This window comes from Camellia sinensis, chromosome 15 (assembly GCF_055761805.1).
Source record: "Camellia sinensis isolate YWXY chromosome 15, ASM5576180v1, whole genome shotgun sequence".
NCBI lineage: Eukaryota > Viridiplantae > Streptophyta > Magnoliopsida > Ericales > Theaceae > Camellia > Camellia sinensis.
The window spans coordinates 6,259,461-6,276,090 of NC_138975.1; the positions used below are offsets into that span (position 1 = coordinate 6,259,461).

The 16,630-nt window shown below is 36.5% G+C and overlaps 1 protein-coding gene across 1 annotated transcript in view; it reads right to left on the minus strand.

Moving 5' to 3' along the window:
* Positions 1-16,388, minus strand: part of LOC114290770 (P-loop containing nucleoside triphosphate hydrolases superfamily protein) — a 32,888-nt gene extending 16,500 nt beyond the window's left edge. Inside the window, exons 1-19 of the mRNA XM_028234739.2 lie at positions 16,077-16,388; positions 13,959-14,343; positions 12,311-12,427; positions 12,128-12,210; positions 10,642-10,788; positions 10,401-10,549; positions 10,150-10,280; positions 9,877-9,999; positions 9,665-9,738; positions 7,936-8,526; positions 7,674-7,785; positions 7,392-7,529; positions 6,720-7,049; positions 5,226-5,496; positions 3,792-5,113; positions 2,102-2,501; positions 1,075-2,006; positions 859-924; positions 642-767 (exon numbers count right to left, since the gene is read on the minus strand). Coding sequence (XP_028090540.2) covers positions 642-767; positions 859-924; positions 1,075-2,006; positions 2,102-2,501; positions 3,792-5,113; positions 5,226-5,496; positions 6,720-7,049; positions 7,392-7,529; positions 7,674-7,785; positions 7,936-8,526; positions 9,665-9,738; positions 9,877-9,999; positions 10,150-10,280; positions 10,401-10,549; positions 10,642-10,788; positions 12,128-12,210; positions 12,311-12,427; positions 13,959-14,343; positions 16,077-16,219 — 5,640 coding nt within the window. The 5' untranslated portion in view covers positions 16,220-16,388. The remainder of the gene's footprint in view (positions 1-641; positions 768-858; positions 925-1,074; positions 2,007-2,101; positions 2,502-3,791; positions 5,114-5,225; positions 5,497-6,719; positions 7,050-7,391; positions 7,530-7,673; positions 7,786-7,935; positions 8,527-9,664; positions 9,739-9,876; positions 10,000-10,149; positions 10,281-10,400; positions 10,550-10,641; positions 10,789-12,127; positions 12,211-12,310; positions 12,428-13,958; positions 14,344-16,076) is intronic.
* Positions 16,389-16,630: the final 242 nt, after the last annotated feature.

Below are 16,630 nucleotides of genomic sequence, written 5' to 3' on the forward strand. Positions count from 1 at the left end.
GGTGAATGTGTAGCAAGACTAGACAAGACAAGACAAGACAAAATTAGGAATGAGTGTATTCGAGAATGGGTAAGAGTAGTACCGATACAAGATAAGTTGAGAGAGAATCGATTGAGATAGTTTGGTCATATTCACCGAAAACCAACAAAGGCAGTAGTGAAGAGATGCGACGCAATGACGATGGATGGAAGTGTTAGGAGACCGGGTAGGCTTAGATTAATGTTGGCTAGCGTTGTAAATAGATATATGGATCTACTTAATTTGACTAACGAAATGGCCTTTGATAGAGCCCCGTGGAGAAGAAGGATTCATATAGCCAACCCCATTTGATGGGACTTAAAGCTTGTTTGGTTTGGTTTGGTTCGGTTTGATTTGATTGGAAGCTCCGTATGGAATAAAATGACAAGAAAGAGGAAAAACTAATAATGGTGTTTGAAGATTGTTGGAAGCCACTTCAACGTTTGAACAGATCCCAAGGCTAATTTGGGATCTCAGATCCTCCAACCCCTGGAAACCATAGTAGGAGAGGCTATTTTCATTACAACAGTACTTTTTTATCTTGGATTTCACAAGGTACTTTACGATAACAGTTGGCATACAAAGTACCTAAAAGTGTCAGAGATGCTGGCAATTCAGTGTACCTGCTCAGTAAGCATAATGACAGGATGACCAGCCCTTTGTAAACGTTCAAACATGCTGCATTGGTACATATATTTGCTAGCAACATTAGAGAGAACTGTAGCAGGAAGCTGCTTCGGATCACCAACCTTCAAAACAAAATTTTAACTATTTAGTCACGATAGAAAGTACAGATAGAAAACACAGTACTTGCAAAATAAAGAATCCAATGACCCATACCATTATACATTTAGTTGCCTTTGATTTTAAGAGCTGGAGTGGAATCAAAGTAGCTGGTTCCAGAGCCTACAATGACCAAGAAAATTAAATTCAAAAAATAATTAAACCAAACTGCAGAAAAAGAAAGATGGCATCACGCTAATGGATTGAAAACCAAAATGACCAAAAAACAGAGGAAGAAGATAAGGAGAAGCAGGAGAAGAGAAGAGATTCTACTTGAGCTGCTTCATCAATGACTATGGCATCAAACAATGCATGCTCAGATGAATTGCTAAATTTAAGCCTTGAAATAGATTCAGAGCACACTCCATACAGATCTCCACCACATCCACTCAATGTAGTTACCACAATTTCAGCTTCCCTTAATATAGACCTCCGCAACTTATGTTTAAGAGCTTTGCTGTCTTCATTCGCTTTCTTCTCCCTTCCCTGTGCACTCGAAAGTTCTATATAGATTGCTTTCTTTTCCTGATACAATTTTCTTAGTTTTGCATCTATTTCAGCATCAGACATTTCCTTTCCATCATCCCCTTTTGAAGCTTCTCCTTCCAATAAGCCTTTCGAGTTGGAATATCCATCCCTTAAGTTAGCACGCTTGGCTTCATAAAACCTAATTTGGTCTACTAGCTTCTCTAGATTAGCACGGTGAGCCATTGAAGAGACAACATTCAAATCATTCTTTGCATCACCTGCATTCATTTTCTCCTCTGCCAGCTTCTGATCAACAAGTGTATCAATAAAGAAGGGTAGTGAATTAGGATGAACAGTCTTTGCATTACCAACCCTCACAAGATACGGCTTGTACATTGATCCATCACTTCCATAAAGCCCTTCACTGGATATTCTTGATACCAATTCATCAACTGCAGCATTGGATTGTGCACATAGAAGCACCCTTCCTCTTGTGCCATTTCCCATGTATTTGCAATTCTTTTCTACATCTTCGTTCAATTGTCGAGCCAAGGCTGCATCCTGCCAAGCCCTTGCAATAGCAGCAGATTGACTAAGCTGGGTTTTCACATTAGGACATACACTATGGCTTGGTTTTAAACAGTCATTTAATGGTTTCTTCATATAATTCATTCGCTGTAAAGAAAAAGCAAGCAAACCACTGACAATGGCCAAAATAGTCCTGGTCTTCCCTGTACCTAATAGTAAATGCAGTCAAAATAAAAAGCAAAATCATGGATACAGCAATTTGAGATCTACCAAACAGTTGGATCAAACAAAAAAAATGAAGTACCTGGAGGACCCTGTATAAGAGACATTTCATATTCTTTCATTGAATCCAGAGGTCCAATGGCAGTACCAATAGCTCGAAGTTGACTGTCATTATATGATGATTTAATAACACGCCGCAATGGTTGGGGAAGCTTACTGAGGTCTCCTTTTTTAGGCTCATAATGACCAAAAGGATGACTGACGGGATTCAAGATAATAGGAAGCAGAGGGATATTATTTATCGAGGATAGTGCCTGGAATTCTCGAAGTTGAGGTGTAATGCTCATAATGCGACTAACATACCATTTGCTTCGTTCAATAAGGAGCTTCCTAGCTCGATTCAGACGTGATCCATTTTGAAGATAGAACCTGATAACTAACATACTTGTTCTTCTTTTGATGTCTTTCTCACGCCTCTCCACCTAATACACAGAGACATGTTTAGCAGAATGTACGAACAAAAACGAATGGAGTAGGCACATTGCCAACAACTTGGTCAATTGTACAATTCACCATTATGTTATTGATAGTCATTCATGTGCAGCCCAAAATGTAAACAATTTGACTGCAAAATTGTAGTCTCTTACTTGATAATCAATCATACATTCATAACTCAAATATAGAGTAGATCAATCACCATAACCATCCAGCTTCTAAACATCAAGGCATCCTCCAAAGTTAACTGCTATCAGAACCACTATGGGGGTGTTTGGTGGAGCTTTTTTAAGCCAACTTATGGCTTCTGGCTTTTAAAAAGTTATTTTGAACTGTTTGGTTAAACTTATTTCAAACAGCTTCTGATTCTAACAACTTATTTTGAATCAAAAAAACTGATTTTGAGAAGCTGCTCACCCCTTACTTCTGATTATCAACTTTTGCTGTGGACATGTTAATTCACGGTTATACTCTTAGATTTTTTTATTTTTTATTTTTTTAAAAATAGAAAAAGACCCAAATAGACTATTAAATATTATTATTATTTTTTATGAAAAATGTAGACAAATAGTGAATAATAAAAAATAAAAAATAAAAATTAATTGAAAAAGCTATTTCACAACTTATTTAACAAACAATACTCAGTAACTTAAATCTATAATCCAACAGCTATACCAAACAGATTAACAGATTCTGATTAAAGTCATAATCTATAATCTGCTAAGCTATAATCTATAATCTGTTTTAACAGCTACACCAAACAGCACCTATATATATGTTGAATGGAGCTTCAGATGGCCTTGAAGTGGAATTAGTTGTTGCAAGATTATAAAAGCTTGTTGAGGCTAAAAACTAAATCATCAAGTGCACAACCAGAGCAAATAAGGTATCAAACTTCCTTGTATTCGATGTAAAGTCTAAAAAAATTCTAAAACAATGAACAGAATTAAACACATAATGCATCTGCAACTCAAAGTATAATCAACAAGTTCACTAAAATTGAAATTTACCCATCACGTTTGGACGAGCATGTGCTCATTGAATTGAATAGTATAGACTCATTTGCATATTTGTAAGAGACAATTAGAGGTGTTTGGACTGCCAAGCAAGAGAATGTTTGTTCAAGTCTCAAGGTAACCACTTTAGACTATATCCCATAGTTTGGGTCCATACACACTCCACCCCTCCTAGCACCCTCGATTACACCAGGTAAGTTCTTTTTATACCCAATTAATGTCTTGAATGTTACAAACAGCATAAATTAATAAATTACATACCTTTCCAACCATGTGAACATCATGTGAAGAATTTTGCAGAGGCTGTCTTGTAAGCAAAATGAGGTCATTTTCTGAACAGCTTCTACATCCTGCAGGAACATCATCATCATGGACACAGCGAACAAGATGAAAATCATCAATTCTCTCAACTGACAACACAGATAGACTGCCACAACTCATCTCTTCTGAAGAAGTAATCTCCAGAAAGGAACTATGCAACTGTGCTTTAAACTCTTCCAATACCAATGGTCGGAAAATGTCCACATATTGGTCAGGTGATTGAAAAGACACAGGGACCTCTTTTAATTTGCTAACAGTTTGATTCTCCTCTTTACTTGCAGATGCTAATCCCACTGTTGCAAAGTAATCTATCTCTAGGATGGGTCGATACCAGTCATCAAGCCTTGGTGGCCTGAATCTTTTAAACCCACCTTCCATCTTATGTAAGTAGCCAGATCTGATTTCCACAGGTAAGTTAAGTTGAATGACTTGCCGTTTAGGAGCAGTAGTGGTTGGTTTTATTGCATATGACTGTTGACGCCTTGAAGATTTTGATGCAAACTCCCATGGATCAGCTTCAGTATCATGAACCAACTCTTTTATGACAGTAGCACTTGTTTCTGAATCCTTTTTGATGCATGCTTGATCCATTCTTTTGGAACTGACTGTTGCACCAGATGAATTCTCCAATTTATATTTACATTGCAATGGCAAAGTATCATTTACACTACATTTGGAGTTTTTATCTTTGTTATTACTATCTACAGCTACAGCTTTATCTTTGCTATTACTATCTACAGCTTTTGATTTGAATAGATATGCAGGATCTAGTCTGCCTCGCAATGTATCTGAGTCAATTTTCTGTGAAACAAAACCAGCACAATAAGGATCGGCTTGCTGAAAATCCTCTATTGAGTTCTCTGAAGTGCCAGTGGTGGTAACATTCATTTCGGCAAAATCACCTCCAGAAACTCCTTTAGCAGCCCTTCTTTTTTCATCCAACACACAACGACTTGCCATCACATTGGAGAGGATGGACTTATTGGCTGAAACTTCCATCTGTGTCTCGTCATCGGAAAGAACAATGACAGTATCTCTATCCCTCTTGTTAGCTGATGATACTGAGTCCAGAATCTGCACATTTGTATCCTCCGAGGAAGGTTTTGCATCTTGAGCATAAAACTTTCTCCTGAATGGCAAGTCTTCAGCAGCTAAAGAACCTGACTTTAAGTTTATATCTTTAACTACCTTAGAACCTCCAGCCGATAATGAAACTGAAAGGCGTGATACATGTTCTGTCAATTCATCCAAAGCAACAGTTTCTGGATTGCAGAGCCGCAATACATATCAAAACAGAAATTAATGATGATACTAATACTTGATGATTGATAAGAAAATGAAAGGAGATGAAAAACTTAAATCTGGAAAACTCACCACATGAAATAAGTTTCTCAATGGCCTTGATCACTGAAGTAGAATTATCACAGCATGACCTCTTAAGCAAACCTAGCAAAGAAACCAGAGTTTGTTTCCAGTATCTAACTATGACTGCAAGCGATGACCTTCCCCAATCCATCAAATCATTAAGCCATTTGTAGTCAATAAAATTGTCCATCATCCCCGATTTCCCAGATACTTTATGAAATGAAGGGTGAAGCCTTTCGAAAACAACAGGGAGGATCTCAAGTAAACGGATACAAGTCATCTGAGATAACAAATGACCATAAACATAAAAGAATGACTACTAAGCTTAGATGCAGCAAGCTGATTTCCAGAATTTTGAAGTAAATTACTCGGCCTCCGACATGTACTTGGAACATTACAAAGGTTTCAATCAGTTCAACAGCAATTAGAAGCCATATCAAGCCCACAGCAATTAAAATTTATTGAATCATAAGATGGTAGAAAATCCAAGTACACAACAGGTATACTAAGCAGCCAAAGCATATAAATAAAATCTAAGAACACTTTAAACACTAAACCCTCACATTCAGAAGCATCCTAAAAGAAAAGAATCTTTAGAATAAAAAAAATCAATAGCGAATATTATCTATACATATAAATGTAAAAGAACAAGTATACACATAGAATACACGATGGCTGTGGTTGTCACTCTAGGACGGATGAGGTGGAACTGGAGAACTTTTCATATTTACCCTTAACTTGAATGCTGTCCTCCCTAATTGCAAGAGGTATTACAGGAATTAAGAGAATGATCACAGAGCTTCAAAGGGAAGGTTACAACATATGGGGTGTTGGCTGTAAGCAATGGTTCAGATATGAGGTCTAAGCCTCTGGCACTGAGTTTCCATGTTACAATCTTTCCTACACGTTATCAGAATCTACTGGCAACAAATGAAATTGATGTGCAGGGTATTTGTTGAAAAGTATTCCAGGAATAGAATGTTTGGATGCCATGAATTTATAACAGGAAAGTATTTATGTATTTGGATGACAATACTATATCCTATCCTGTGCATTGAATCTAAATTATCAAAATTCCAACCACACAAAAGAATAGCTTAAGAGTTGATGAGACAATCTAAACAAATAGAATCGGATATCTGCTTTAACAGAGTAGTAACCATCCTAATAGTTGGGTTCTCTCTGACCAAGAAAAGGCCCACAGATTCCTACATCTGCCTTCTAGATGATGTCAAAATATACTTTATTTTGGATATCAAAGTGATCACAAATAATGCCCCCAGTAATTTGTCTGTGAGAGAGAGAGAGAGAGAGCGAGGAGAAAGAGAGTCACCATAAGTCTATGACACCTATAGCTTCAAAAATATGTCCACAACCACTAAACAACCGTTCTGCATGTATTTCAAATTGAAGAGTTGATAAATAATAAATAAAACGAGTCAAAAATTGGAGAACAAAAAGGGAAACGTGACTCAGAATTTTGAAAAAGACTGGGAATAATACCTGGGAGATTTTGTAACCAATAAATGCTTTCCCTTCTGCCAAGCACTTCTGAACGAAAGGCCATGCAATTCCTGCTAGTAAGTAACTAAACTCCTCCCAAGACGACAAGTCGACATTTGCTGAATGTCCATCAACATTATGGGCCACAGAATCAAAGACTGGCTGCCACAGAAACCCACCTTGCGAAGAGACCTTTGAGATATTTATGTCATCTGGTGAGTTTCCAGGCAAGGTTGCGGTAGATGTAACCCCTTCCTTTAATAGTTTGCACAGAACGAAGAAGAAATGATGTAAAATCTGAAAATTTAACAGAACTGAATCTATTTGAACCTGAAAAAGGGGGGAAAAAAATCTATATGAGCAATAAGCGCGCACTAATGACCCACGAGTTAACCATTTCCGATGCCTCATGAGTTGGAAGGTCAATGATTATCCATTAACAGATATATTAGCAACTTTTTCATACCAATGATTAGAGACAAATAGTGCATCAATGACGAGAAGGGATTGTTTAGAGCTTAAATCTCTACAATTAATTATTCACCCAAAAAAAATCTCTACAATTAATAGCACTACCACTCTACTATCTTGTCCTATAAAATCCTTTAGCAAAACCAATGGTCAAAATTCTGACAACAAATTACTTTTGAGAGGCATAATAGAAAGTAGTACCAGCTTCAAAGCATGTCTTAAACCAAAAAGAATGGCAGACAAAGAAGAGGAGCAGGAGCAAAGAAACTGCAAACCACAAGCAAGGCCACGCGTGCTTGAAACTTGTTCAAGGATACTTCTACCAACTTGCCTCGCATTCTGCATCACGGAGAAACTTTCAGTGCCAATTTTTTAATTGGAACGGCAATGATACAAGAAGTGGAAGAGAAAAATCCAGGACTACACCACTTTGGTCAAAAAGTTAGTATAAAACTATACATATAACATATGTAAATTATTTACATCATTAGGATCCACAAGCAAAAGAATCAAACTTTCACTCATCCTTGGTTCCCAGGTCCACTGCTTACGAAGCTCTCCTTGCTCCATTTTAACACCAAAATGAGTAATTAATCTGTAAAAGACCTTGAGTCACTAACATTTTATGTCCACTCTTAGCTTAATAATTCAAAGCACACACATAAATACAAGTTTTATTTACAGCAATCAGTATACAAAAAGTAGGCCACACCACTAAGATCGCACAAAAAAAAATGAGACTAACCTCTTGAATGCTTTTACTAAAGGAATACACATTGTTGAAACTTTGATTGAGTTTTTTGACTCCTTCCCATCCCCACCATCATCATAACCTAATGGAACCTTCCATCCAAATAGATGTGAGATTTCTGAGGCACAAGTTGACAACCAATTTCTAACTGGAAGTGCCATTTCTGTGCTGTTCTCAGGTTCTACTATAGAAAAACGAGATAAAGCCCAGAAAACAGCCTTGGAAAATGATACAGGAAGGACTAAGGGATCAATTTCAACTAAAACATCAAACCACAACATTGGACTGCACATCCATTCCCCAAATTCACTTGAGGTGACTTTACTCTGCAAGTTGAATTCATTCCAGCAACTATCATCCTTCTCTTCAACATCACGAGCAAACAAAACACCTTCATCCTCATCATCATCATTGAACTCAGAAGACATGTTTTTACTAAAGCTTGGAGGTGTGTGGCAGTTCAGCATTGAAGTTACCAAAGCTGCAGCATCAGATACTAAAATAGTTTGAATAAGATCAAACGCAGGTTGTCGCAGAGAACTGTGAAGCGACGAATCCTTTAGAGAAGACACCAGAGAAGGACCCCTGTCGAATAAAATTGCAAAAGCCATAAAAGTCTGTCTGTGCAAACAAGCAAATAATGGTCTAGCATAATCACATCTTCATAAAGGTTAGCTTCAGATTGGTCCACAAAGCTGGGCTATTATTCAGATCTTTGAACTTTTTACTATAAAGAATGGAATTTCGAGAGAAGCAGCACATGAGGTAACAAATAAAGACAAAAAAAATTAATACAAGCAAAAAATTCCTTCATTTGTATCTTGATGAAAATGGAGAGGCATGCACAAATGTGTATTATGTGCTAACAGTTCGCCCATTATTATGCCAAGTAGCAGACTAGCAGCAGGATGGTAAAGATATAAAATCCACTACTACAAATTTATTTTATTCAAATTTTATCCAACCTTGCAGAGATTCTATTTTTTCTTTCAAACCGAAGTCCTTCCTTTTCCTTCCCAGTGTTTTAAAAGGCTCTAGACACACCAAGGCGATAAGGTCTCCTATAGCCTAAGCGCGAAGCGAGGCGCGCGCCTCACCAAAGCGAAACGCAAGTAGTAGAAGAAAAGCAAAATTATAAAATAAGCAAACTTTTCAACATAACAAATATATATAGAATTTCAAAAATCATAACTATTTCCGATAATCTTTAAACATAACATTCAATCTTCTAAAAACTATAAATATAATATCCAACAAAAGATATAAACATAACATTCAATCTTTTATCACTTTCTGCTCTCTTTTGACCACATTTGGTCATTTTATATTGAAGAGTTTTGAATCACTGTGGGTATGCCTACAAAAAAGCACTTAACCAACAGTTCGAGTAGAAAAATATGTAAAGCCCATGAAGCCCACACCTCACGTCTCGAAAAAAAGCCTTCACCTCAGCACCTAAGCTGCACCTTGAATATTGCACCTCAAGCTTAGGCGCACACCTTTTAAAACACTGTTCCTTCCCATTTTTTCCATCAGCACTGTTCTAGAACCAATCATAAAAATGGATATCGAACTAAAAGCTTTTTTCATGTCTCTACTAATCCCAATACCAATAGCAAAAAGCTAACAAAAATTAAAACGAAGCACACGCATTAAGCATACTTAATGCATACTTCATAATAATAAGGATTTGTCACACATTCAAATGAGAATCGGTGCATACCACATATGTGCACATTCAAAAGGCGGGCAAGGTGGGATAATCTTATAACCTCGGTGAATGATGAGAAGAGCTATCTGCAAATACAACCTCGCAAGTTACAATAAATAGTAGACATACTTACTGAAAATGACAATGTTATGTGGCAATAGAACAAAGATTGATTGAAGTGTAACATAGCAGTGCTTAGACAATCCAGAGGATGGAATAAGAACCTGACAAGCCTTTTTTCTCATCAGAATGCTGAAGTTACTGCTGACAGTAACTTGATGTAAAAGAAAATAAATAAAATGCCTTCGCTGCTTTTCATGCTCACCATCTTGCAAAGCTTCAAGAGACTGAATAAATGGGACTTACACACATCAGTAATGTCAACAAATGACTTGAACAATTGCAACCTCAGGAGAAAAAAATAATAATAATGAAGAAAAAGATAACCATTGATAGAGGACACTAAATCATAATGAAGAAGTACTATACAGACATGCCTGCAGAAAAGGCTGGAAAAGGTCAAAAATCTCCTTGTGGCTTTTCTCATTTCGAGTATGGAAACATTGCCCCAATAGAGTGTTGCGCATTAAGCTTGGAGACAATGTAGCCCTCAACCAAAGCTTGCATCCTTAAACAAGTTCCAATATGAAAAATTATCAACTAAGGAGAGGGGGTGGAATTTAAAAATAGAAAATATAAATAAAAAGAAGATGATAATAATGAAGAAGAAACATGCAAGGAAACATACCAAGCATTTCAAAGAGTAGTCTCAGGCAATTAACTGCATAGGAAAATTCAAATGAATCATCACTGATATGGTTGAGTACAATACTAAGAAAAACAGGATATCGCTCCAATATGCCTTCTTCAAATGCTGGAGGCTCTAAAAATCCAAGCCTTCAAGTACAGACACATGGAAGAACTATTAGCAGAAAAACAGGGAGTAGAACAACTTTTGAAGACATAAAATTAAAGCCATCACTTCCTACAATGCTTTGATCCCAAGCCATGCAGTTATATGATCCAGCTGCACCCTGGGCCTGGAAGTGTCAACAGTCGATGGCAATGCTTCTGTCTCTAAAAAACCAATGCATTTCTTGAGCAAAGGCTGCAAAGGTTCCAAATCTGTTGCTCTCCTGCAGACAAATAACACAAGAAACAAAAGTGAATCAGGACCTGAGGCCATGAAGCATAAAATAATTTTCTAAATGAAACCCAATGGTAAAACTCTTCATTGAATAAACAAATAGACCAGCAGTTGACGGCACCAATTTCAGACTAGTGGCAACGTTTTCACTGTTTGCTAAGCAGCAACATAGCCCCCAGCAGCACCAATTTACACATTTCATTAGTGTTGGATTTCCCAGACCATAATCACTTTTATTAATCTAATTGTATAAGTATGAACAATTCTTTTTTCACATTTGTTATGCAAAGATGAACAATTTAATATGTTCACAATCAACATAGAAGCCTATCGACCAAGCACAAGATTTTTTTTTTTTAAGCAAATGCCACACATAAATCATTTTCAGTGAAATAATATTTTATGAACTCAAAACAGGTTTAACCCAACTATTGGAGTCTGCTACACAATCTATTTAACCATTCTGCTGTGTCAAGGCAGCCAAAACTTCACCACATGAACCTTGTTCTGTTAACAAGTGTAATCACTGTTTGGAGTCCTGGGGCCTGGAACCATCGGGGGAGGGGGGGGAGGATGTTAAGGGCTGGAGCCATTAAAGCTCCAGAGAAAGCTCATCCAAAATTGGTGGTGGTTGCAGAACTGACTGGCACCAGAAAACTAATTACCGGCTCAGTATCATTGGTTATGTTGATAAGAGTATCTGGGAATTTTTCTAAATGTTGGTTTCATGTGGTGGTCAAAGTTGCAAACAGGTGGCTCAATATGTGGCCAAACACATTGACTGTTGACTTAGACAAGTGGTGATTCTCCAGTGTTCCTTATTGGTTGCTAGAGGTGGCTGAGGATAAATGTAAAGCTTAAGACCTCAATTATTTTTTATTAAAAAAAAAAAATCATTATTCTTAAAGGAGGGGAAAAACTTGTACTCAACCTAAACCAAACCACTTATAGATGCAGTATTGCCCTTTTGACACACAAGAGAACATCATCTCAGTCCATGTTACCTTTAAAGTGGATCAATTTGGCACACAATGTGAATACCTATAAATTACACCACAATCCTAGAATATTATTGCAAATTGGGGTGTACAGCTTAATTGGTGGCTTATTACCAACTGATTCAAAATTGAGTCTTTTTTATTGAGGGAATGCAGTCTAAGCCTCTGGGGTGTTCTCTGGAGCACAGCCCCAAACCCCATTTTTTAAGACCGATTACCAATAACAACATACAGAATAATAAAAAAGATCAGCATCACTGATGCAAACAAGAAGAATAAAATGTTGAGTCCTTGTAGTGTGGTTGCCACCAAGTACCAGCAAAACAGTACCTCAATTTTCCCATGTTTCCAGCTAGGCGTAAACCAATAGAACGTGCTCTTCTACTTTTAAGAAAAAGTAATGCATAAACTCCCTGACCAAAAAAAAGGGAGAGGATGACTTTCCAAGGGAAAATACAATTGGAATCCAAGGCCAATCAATAATAAAAGCAATCAAATGACCAAGAAAATTACCGGATATTGTTGATGTCCAGACAAAGTCAGTTCGTGAGCGTTATCAATTACTTCAACAAATATTTGAAACTCAGTGACCAATGACTGGTCCTCCAACAGGATGGGGAACATCAAAACCTGTACCTCAATGGAAAACCAAATTATTCCATGATCCAGAGACCATGTATGAACAATATTACTGAGCAAGTGAATCAAAAATCATTTTTTGATCAACTACAAATATAAAATTACCAAATAAAACTAATATAACAAAGTAATGGCTGGTATAAAATAACGTCATTGGACAAGATTGTCATTCAATAGTGACAAAATTCTTGATCCAACCAAAAACATCATTTAAATAACAGAACTTCAACATCTGAAATATAGAGTTATTCCTTCGAATTCAAGATAGGCTTGATTCTTGAAAGCCTTTCTTTTTCCGATTTGATTTTATGTCATGTGTTGAGCTATAAATAATACTAATCTACTTCTCATGACAGAAAAAGAGAGTAAATAATGCTAATCTTCCTACAAATACAAGGCATGTTTAGTTTGTCTTCCTTTGTAATTTTAATTACCTTGATCAACGGGTTAATTGATGCATAGAAATTTAACATTTTGTTTACTTTCTGTTGTTGCAACCTTAATTGCCTTAATCAATAGGTTACTAGATGCATAGAATACAAGGTTCACACATGTAAAAAAAATATTATAGTATGCTATTTGATTCAGGCTATAAAATGCTCAAGCAAAAATAAATTTAAATTTAGGAGTTAGCATAGTTTCAAGTTGTGACTTATAGGAACCACTTAGTAGAGTCATCTTTGGGGCTATTTAGGTTAGACATTAATCTGGTCTATTTCCCATATGGTTTTCAGTGTCTAGTATGTTAGGAGTACTTCAGTTGCATAAATTTCTTCAACATGGAATACAGGGATCACCTATAGGTTGGGATATGGATCAAGTTATGTATTAAGGTTTTTATTAAAAAGTTTTATTTTGTTTTGGATAGGTTTTGGGAGTCAAAAATCTTAATTTCCTAATCGAAAATCTAATTCCTATTGCATTAGGAAAACTTAATCGTCTATAAAAGCTATGAAATTATTTCTGATTCAAGGGAGAATGTGTTTTAGAGAATTTTTCAGAGCTTTAGAAGCTTCTCGCATTCCTAACCTCAGGTGTGATGCCTAGACTCTTCTTCTTCTTCTTCTATTACCAGCACTTTTAGCCTTTAAAGTCCCACAGCCAAATTTGAATAACCTTATTTCAAAACCCTAATCATTGTCTACTTGGATTGACCAACCTAATACGGAAAACTAGTACTTGTTCCTCAGTTTTTACTGTTACAGTGCCCAAAACAGCCCAAGATAAGCCTCCGAAAGTCTTCTCTTTCACTTCCACAAAACATTGCCCATTTATTAGCACTTAAAATCCCTATGTTTTTTTTTTTGATTGGCCCAATAAAACCCAATTAAAATCAGCCCCTAACCCTAGGTTTTTCTGCTGTCATATATAAATTTTGAGCTCACTATTAGTAGGAGAGTAATCCCCTTCTCGTCCTACAACACCATCGCAAGCAATTAATATTATAGAATTGTTAATGGTATTCACAAATTAAAAAACAAATAAATAAACTGAAGAATACTAAAGAAAACAACACAAGTACCTCAAACATGACACTAACAACTTCAACATGATCACGCACAGGATCATATCCTCCCTGTGTTATTCTGGAATTGATCTCTTTCAGGTGTTGAGATACCCTTTCTTCATCAAGACTCTGCAGCACACTAAGAAGAGGGCCAATGGAACTCAACTCATACTCCGAATTATACATCTCTTGGGCTTGGTGATGCTGACAGATACATTGTGTGCATTGTCGCATTTCTTCAGATATCCTCTTCCATAAAAGCTTCAAAGGAGAATCAAGGCGGACATCTTTAAAATAATTATAGAATGTCTCCAAGAGAGGTCCCATCAAATCCCAAGCACCACACCAGATATGATTTTCTTTTGGCAAATAAACCAGGAAGTTAAATGCATCTGAAAACCTGTATCAAAAGCACTCACTAGAGCAAATAAATGAACAAACCCGAAAAGATTGATACTTCAACAATAAAGTCAAATACAACGTATCTACACAAAATAAGTATTGCTAATAGAGAATTACTCTGACCTTGAACAGTAATTATTACTCTACATAGTCACGAGAAACACAAGAATAGAACACCTCCTGCAAGGCAATGTTTCACAATTGCACAGATACATACTTCAAATCACTGACACACACAAAGATTCTTGCACTGAAACTATGCCACAGGTCAGAACCAATCTGAACCAATTAACTTAGCGTGTTAATACAAGGCCTGAGAAGAGAGTTACGAAGGGAGGACTGGCAACTTGAGTTCTTGAAAGTTAGCATGCATTTTGGAGATTATTTTTCAGCATCCAAATTATAAAATTGATATCATATTTAGGATGTCTCACCTCCATTGGTACATTATGTTTAACATTGTAGGCAACAGTAAAATGATGGGAAGTTAAAGTGTTGCCCATAATTGCAAATTGCACATAATAACTTTACATCATTGTTCATAGTACCATGGTAGGTCTTGATTCGTTTTAACCCAACAGCTACCTAGAGTTTTATATGACTAGATAACATTTAATTAGGTTGATTTAAATAGAAATATTCATCATAAATACATGATTTGCTTCAAAATAACTGGCTTCACACAATTTTATAAAGAAACTACGTATTTTCTTTGTGAGTCTGTATTTTCCCTCATTAAAAAAATGACATTTCAACAGAATCTTAAAAAGATAAACTTTTCTGCTTTCCTCTATTTTATATGGGACAAACCTTTTAGATGGCACATGAACTTGTAAGCTTACAAGTTACAACTTATTATATGAAAGGTGCCACTTTTTAAACAAGTTGATTGAGCTACTCATGACCAACCCAGTTAGTTTAACAGCCCCAAATAGGGTCAACATCTTGCTGAAATCTTTATTTGTGTCAATAATCAACTCAAGCTATAAAAGTGAGAAAGTATTTAGCAGCCCTCATCCTCACATAAAAAAATATTTTTACACGCACATTGCAGATACATTATACATGCTCCATTTTGCCCCATAGTTATGCAATTTGGGACTGTAATCCCTTAGAAAGACATCAAATTCACCTTCAGCCTGTGTTTACTGTTTACTGTTTATTGTTCAGAAACTTTTATCTGTCCAGTAATAATAATATTTCATCAATCCCTTAAGCCGTATAAGTTTATAATTCTCGGAAATTACCACTCTTTATCTAGCAAATGTGTATATTACACGAAACCTGCTAACGTTAACAAACAAAAAATGGCAAAAAAGTTAAAAATCCAAAACATTTCAAATATATATATATATATATATATATATATATATATATATATATATATATATATATATATATATATATATATATATATATTTCAATACATTTTTTTGCACATTTAGCATTTACCGTATTTCATATCCAAAAGATGAAGTTCAATAAACAAAATTGAGTCCACATGATTAGTAGAGAGAGAGGCATAATGCTATTGCTATTAATGCAGCGAGATATCGCCAAGCAAGGACAGAGAGTTAAAATGTTCGAACTTGCCGTCAAAGGAAAGTTGAGTTTTGAGACCAGCGATGCAAGATCGGGTCTGTGGATATATCAACAAATGAAGTAAAGAATCACTTCGAATTGGAGAAAACAACGACAACTAAAACAAAATTGAGAAGAAGAAGAACGAACCATTCCTCTTTAAGTTGGCGGAGTCGACGACTTCTTGAAGGATCAGAAGAAGCAATAGCATCGTCATCATCATCGTCGTCTTCATCTTCAATACCTCTCCATCGGTCCAGGAGCTCTCTCCGCGTTGCTCCCTTCTTCGACATCTTCTTCTTTCCTTCACCTTCCCCCGCTATACATTAGGGTTTTAAGAAAGAAAGAAAGAGAGAAAAAAGCGCGCGATGAGAATATAGAGGGTTTTCAGACAGTGATGAAAAGCGTCCTGAAAGATATCAAACGGCGCGCAACTAGTCGAAGGATATGGAGTGGGCTGGCAATTGAAATTTGAAGGGTAAATTACACATTAACCCGAATCTCCGAATTCAAAAAATAAGGTCGTTTTTAAATTTTTTTTTTTTTTTTAGAAGAAGAAAATGAGAAGGAGGAGGAGGAGGAGGAGGAGGGAAGAAGAACAGGAGGGGGTTAATAAAATCGGGCTGGAGGCGGAAGCGGGGCCGGGGGCAGGGGTGGAGGTAGAGGCAGGGGGCGCTGCGAGGCAGAGGCGGAGGCGACGGCGG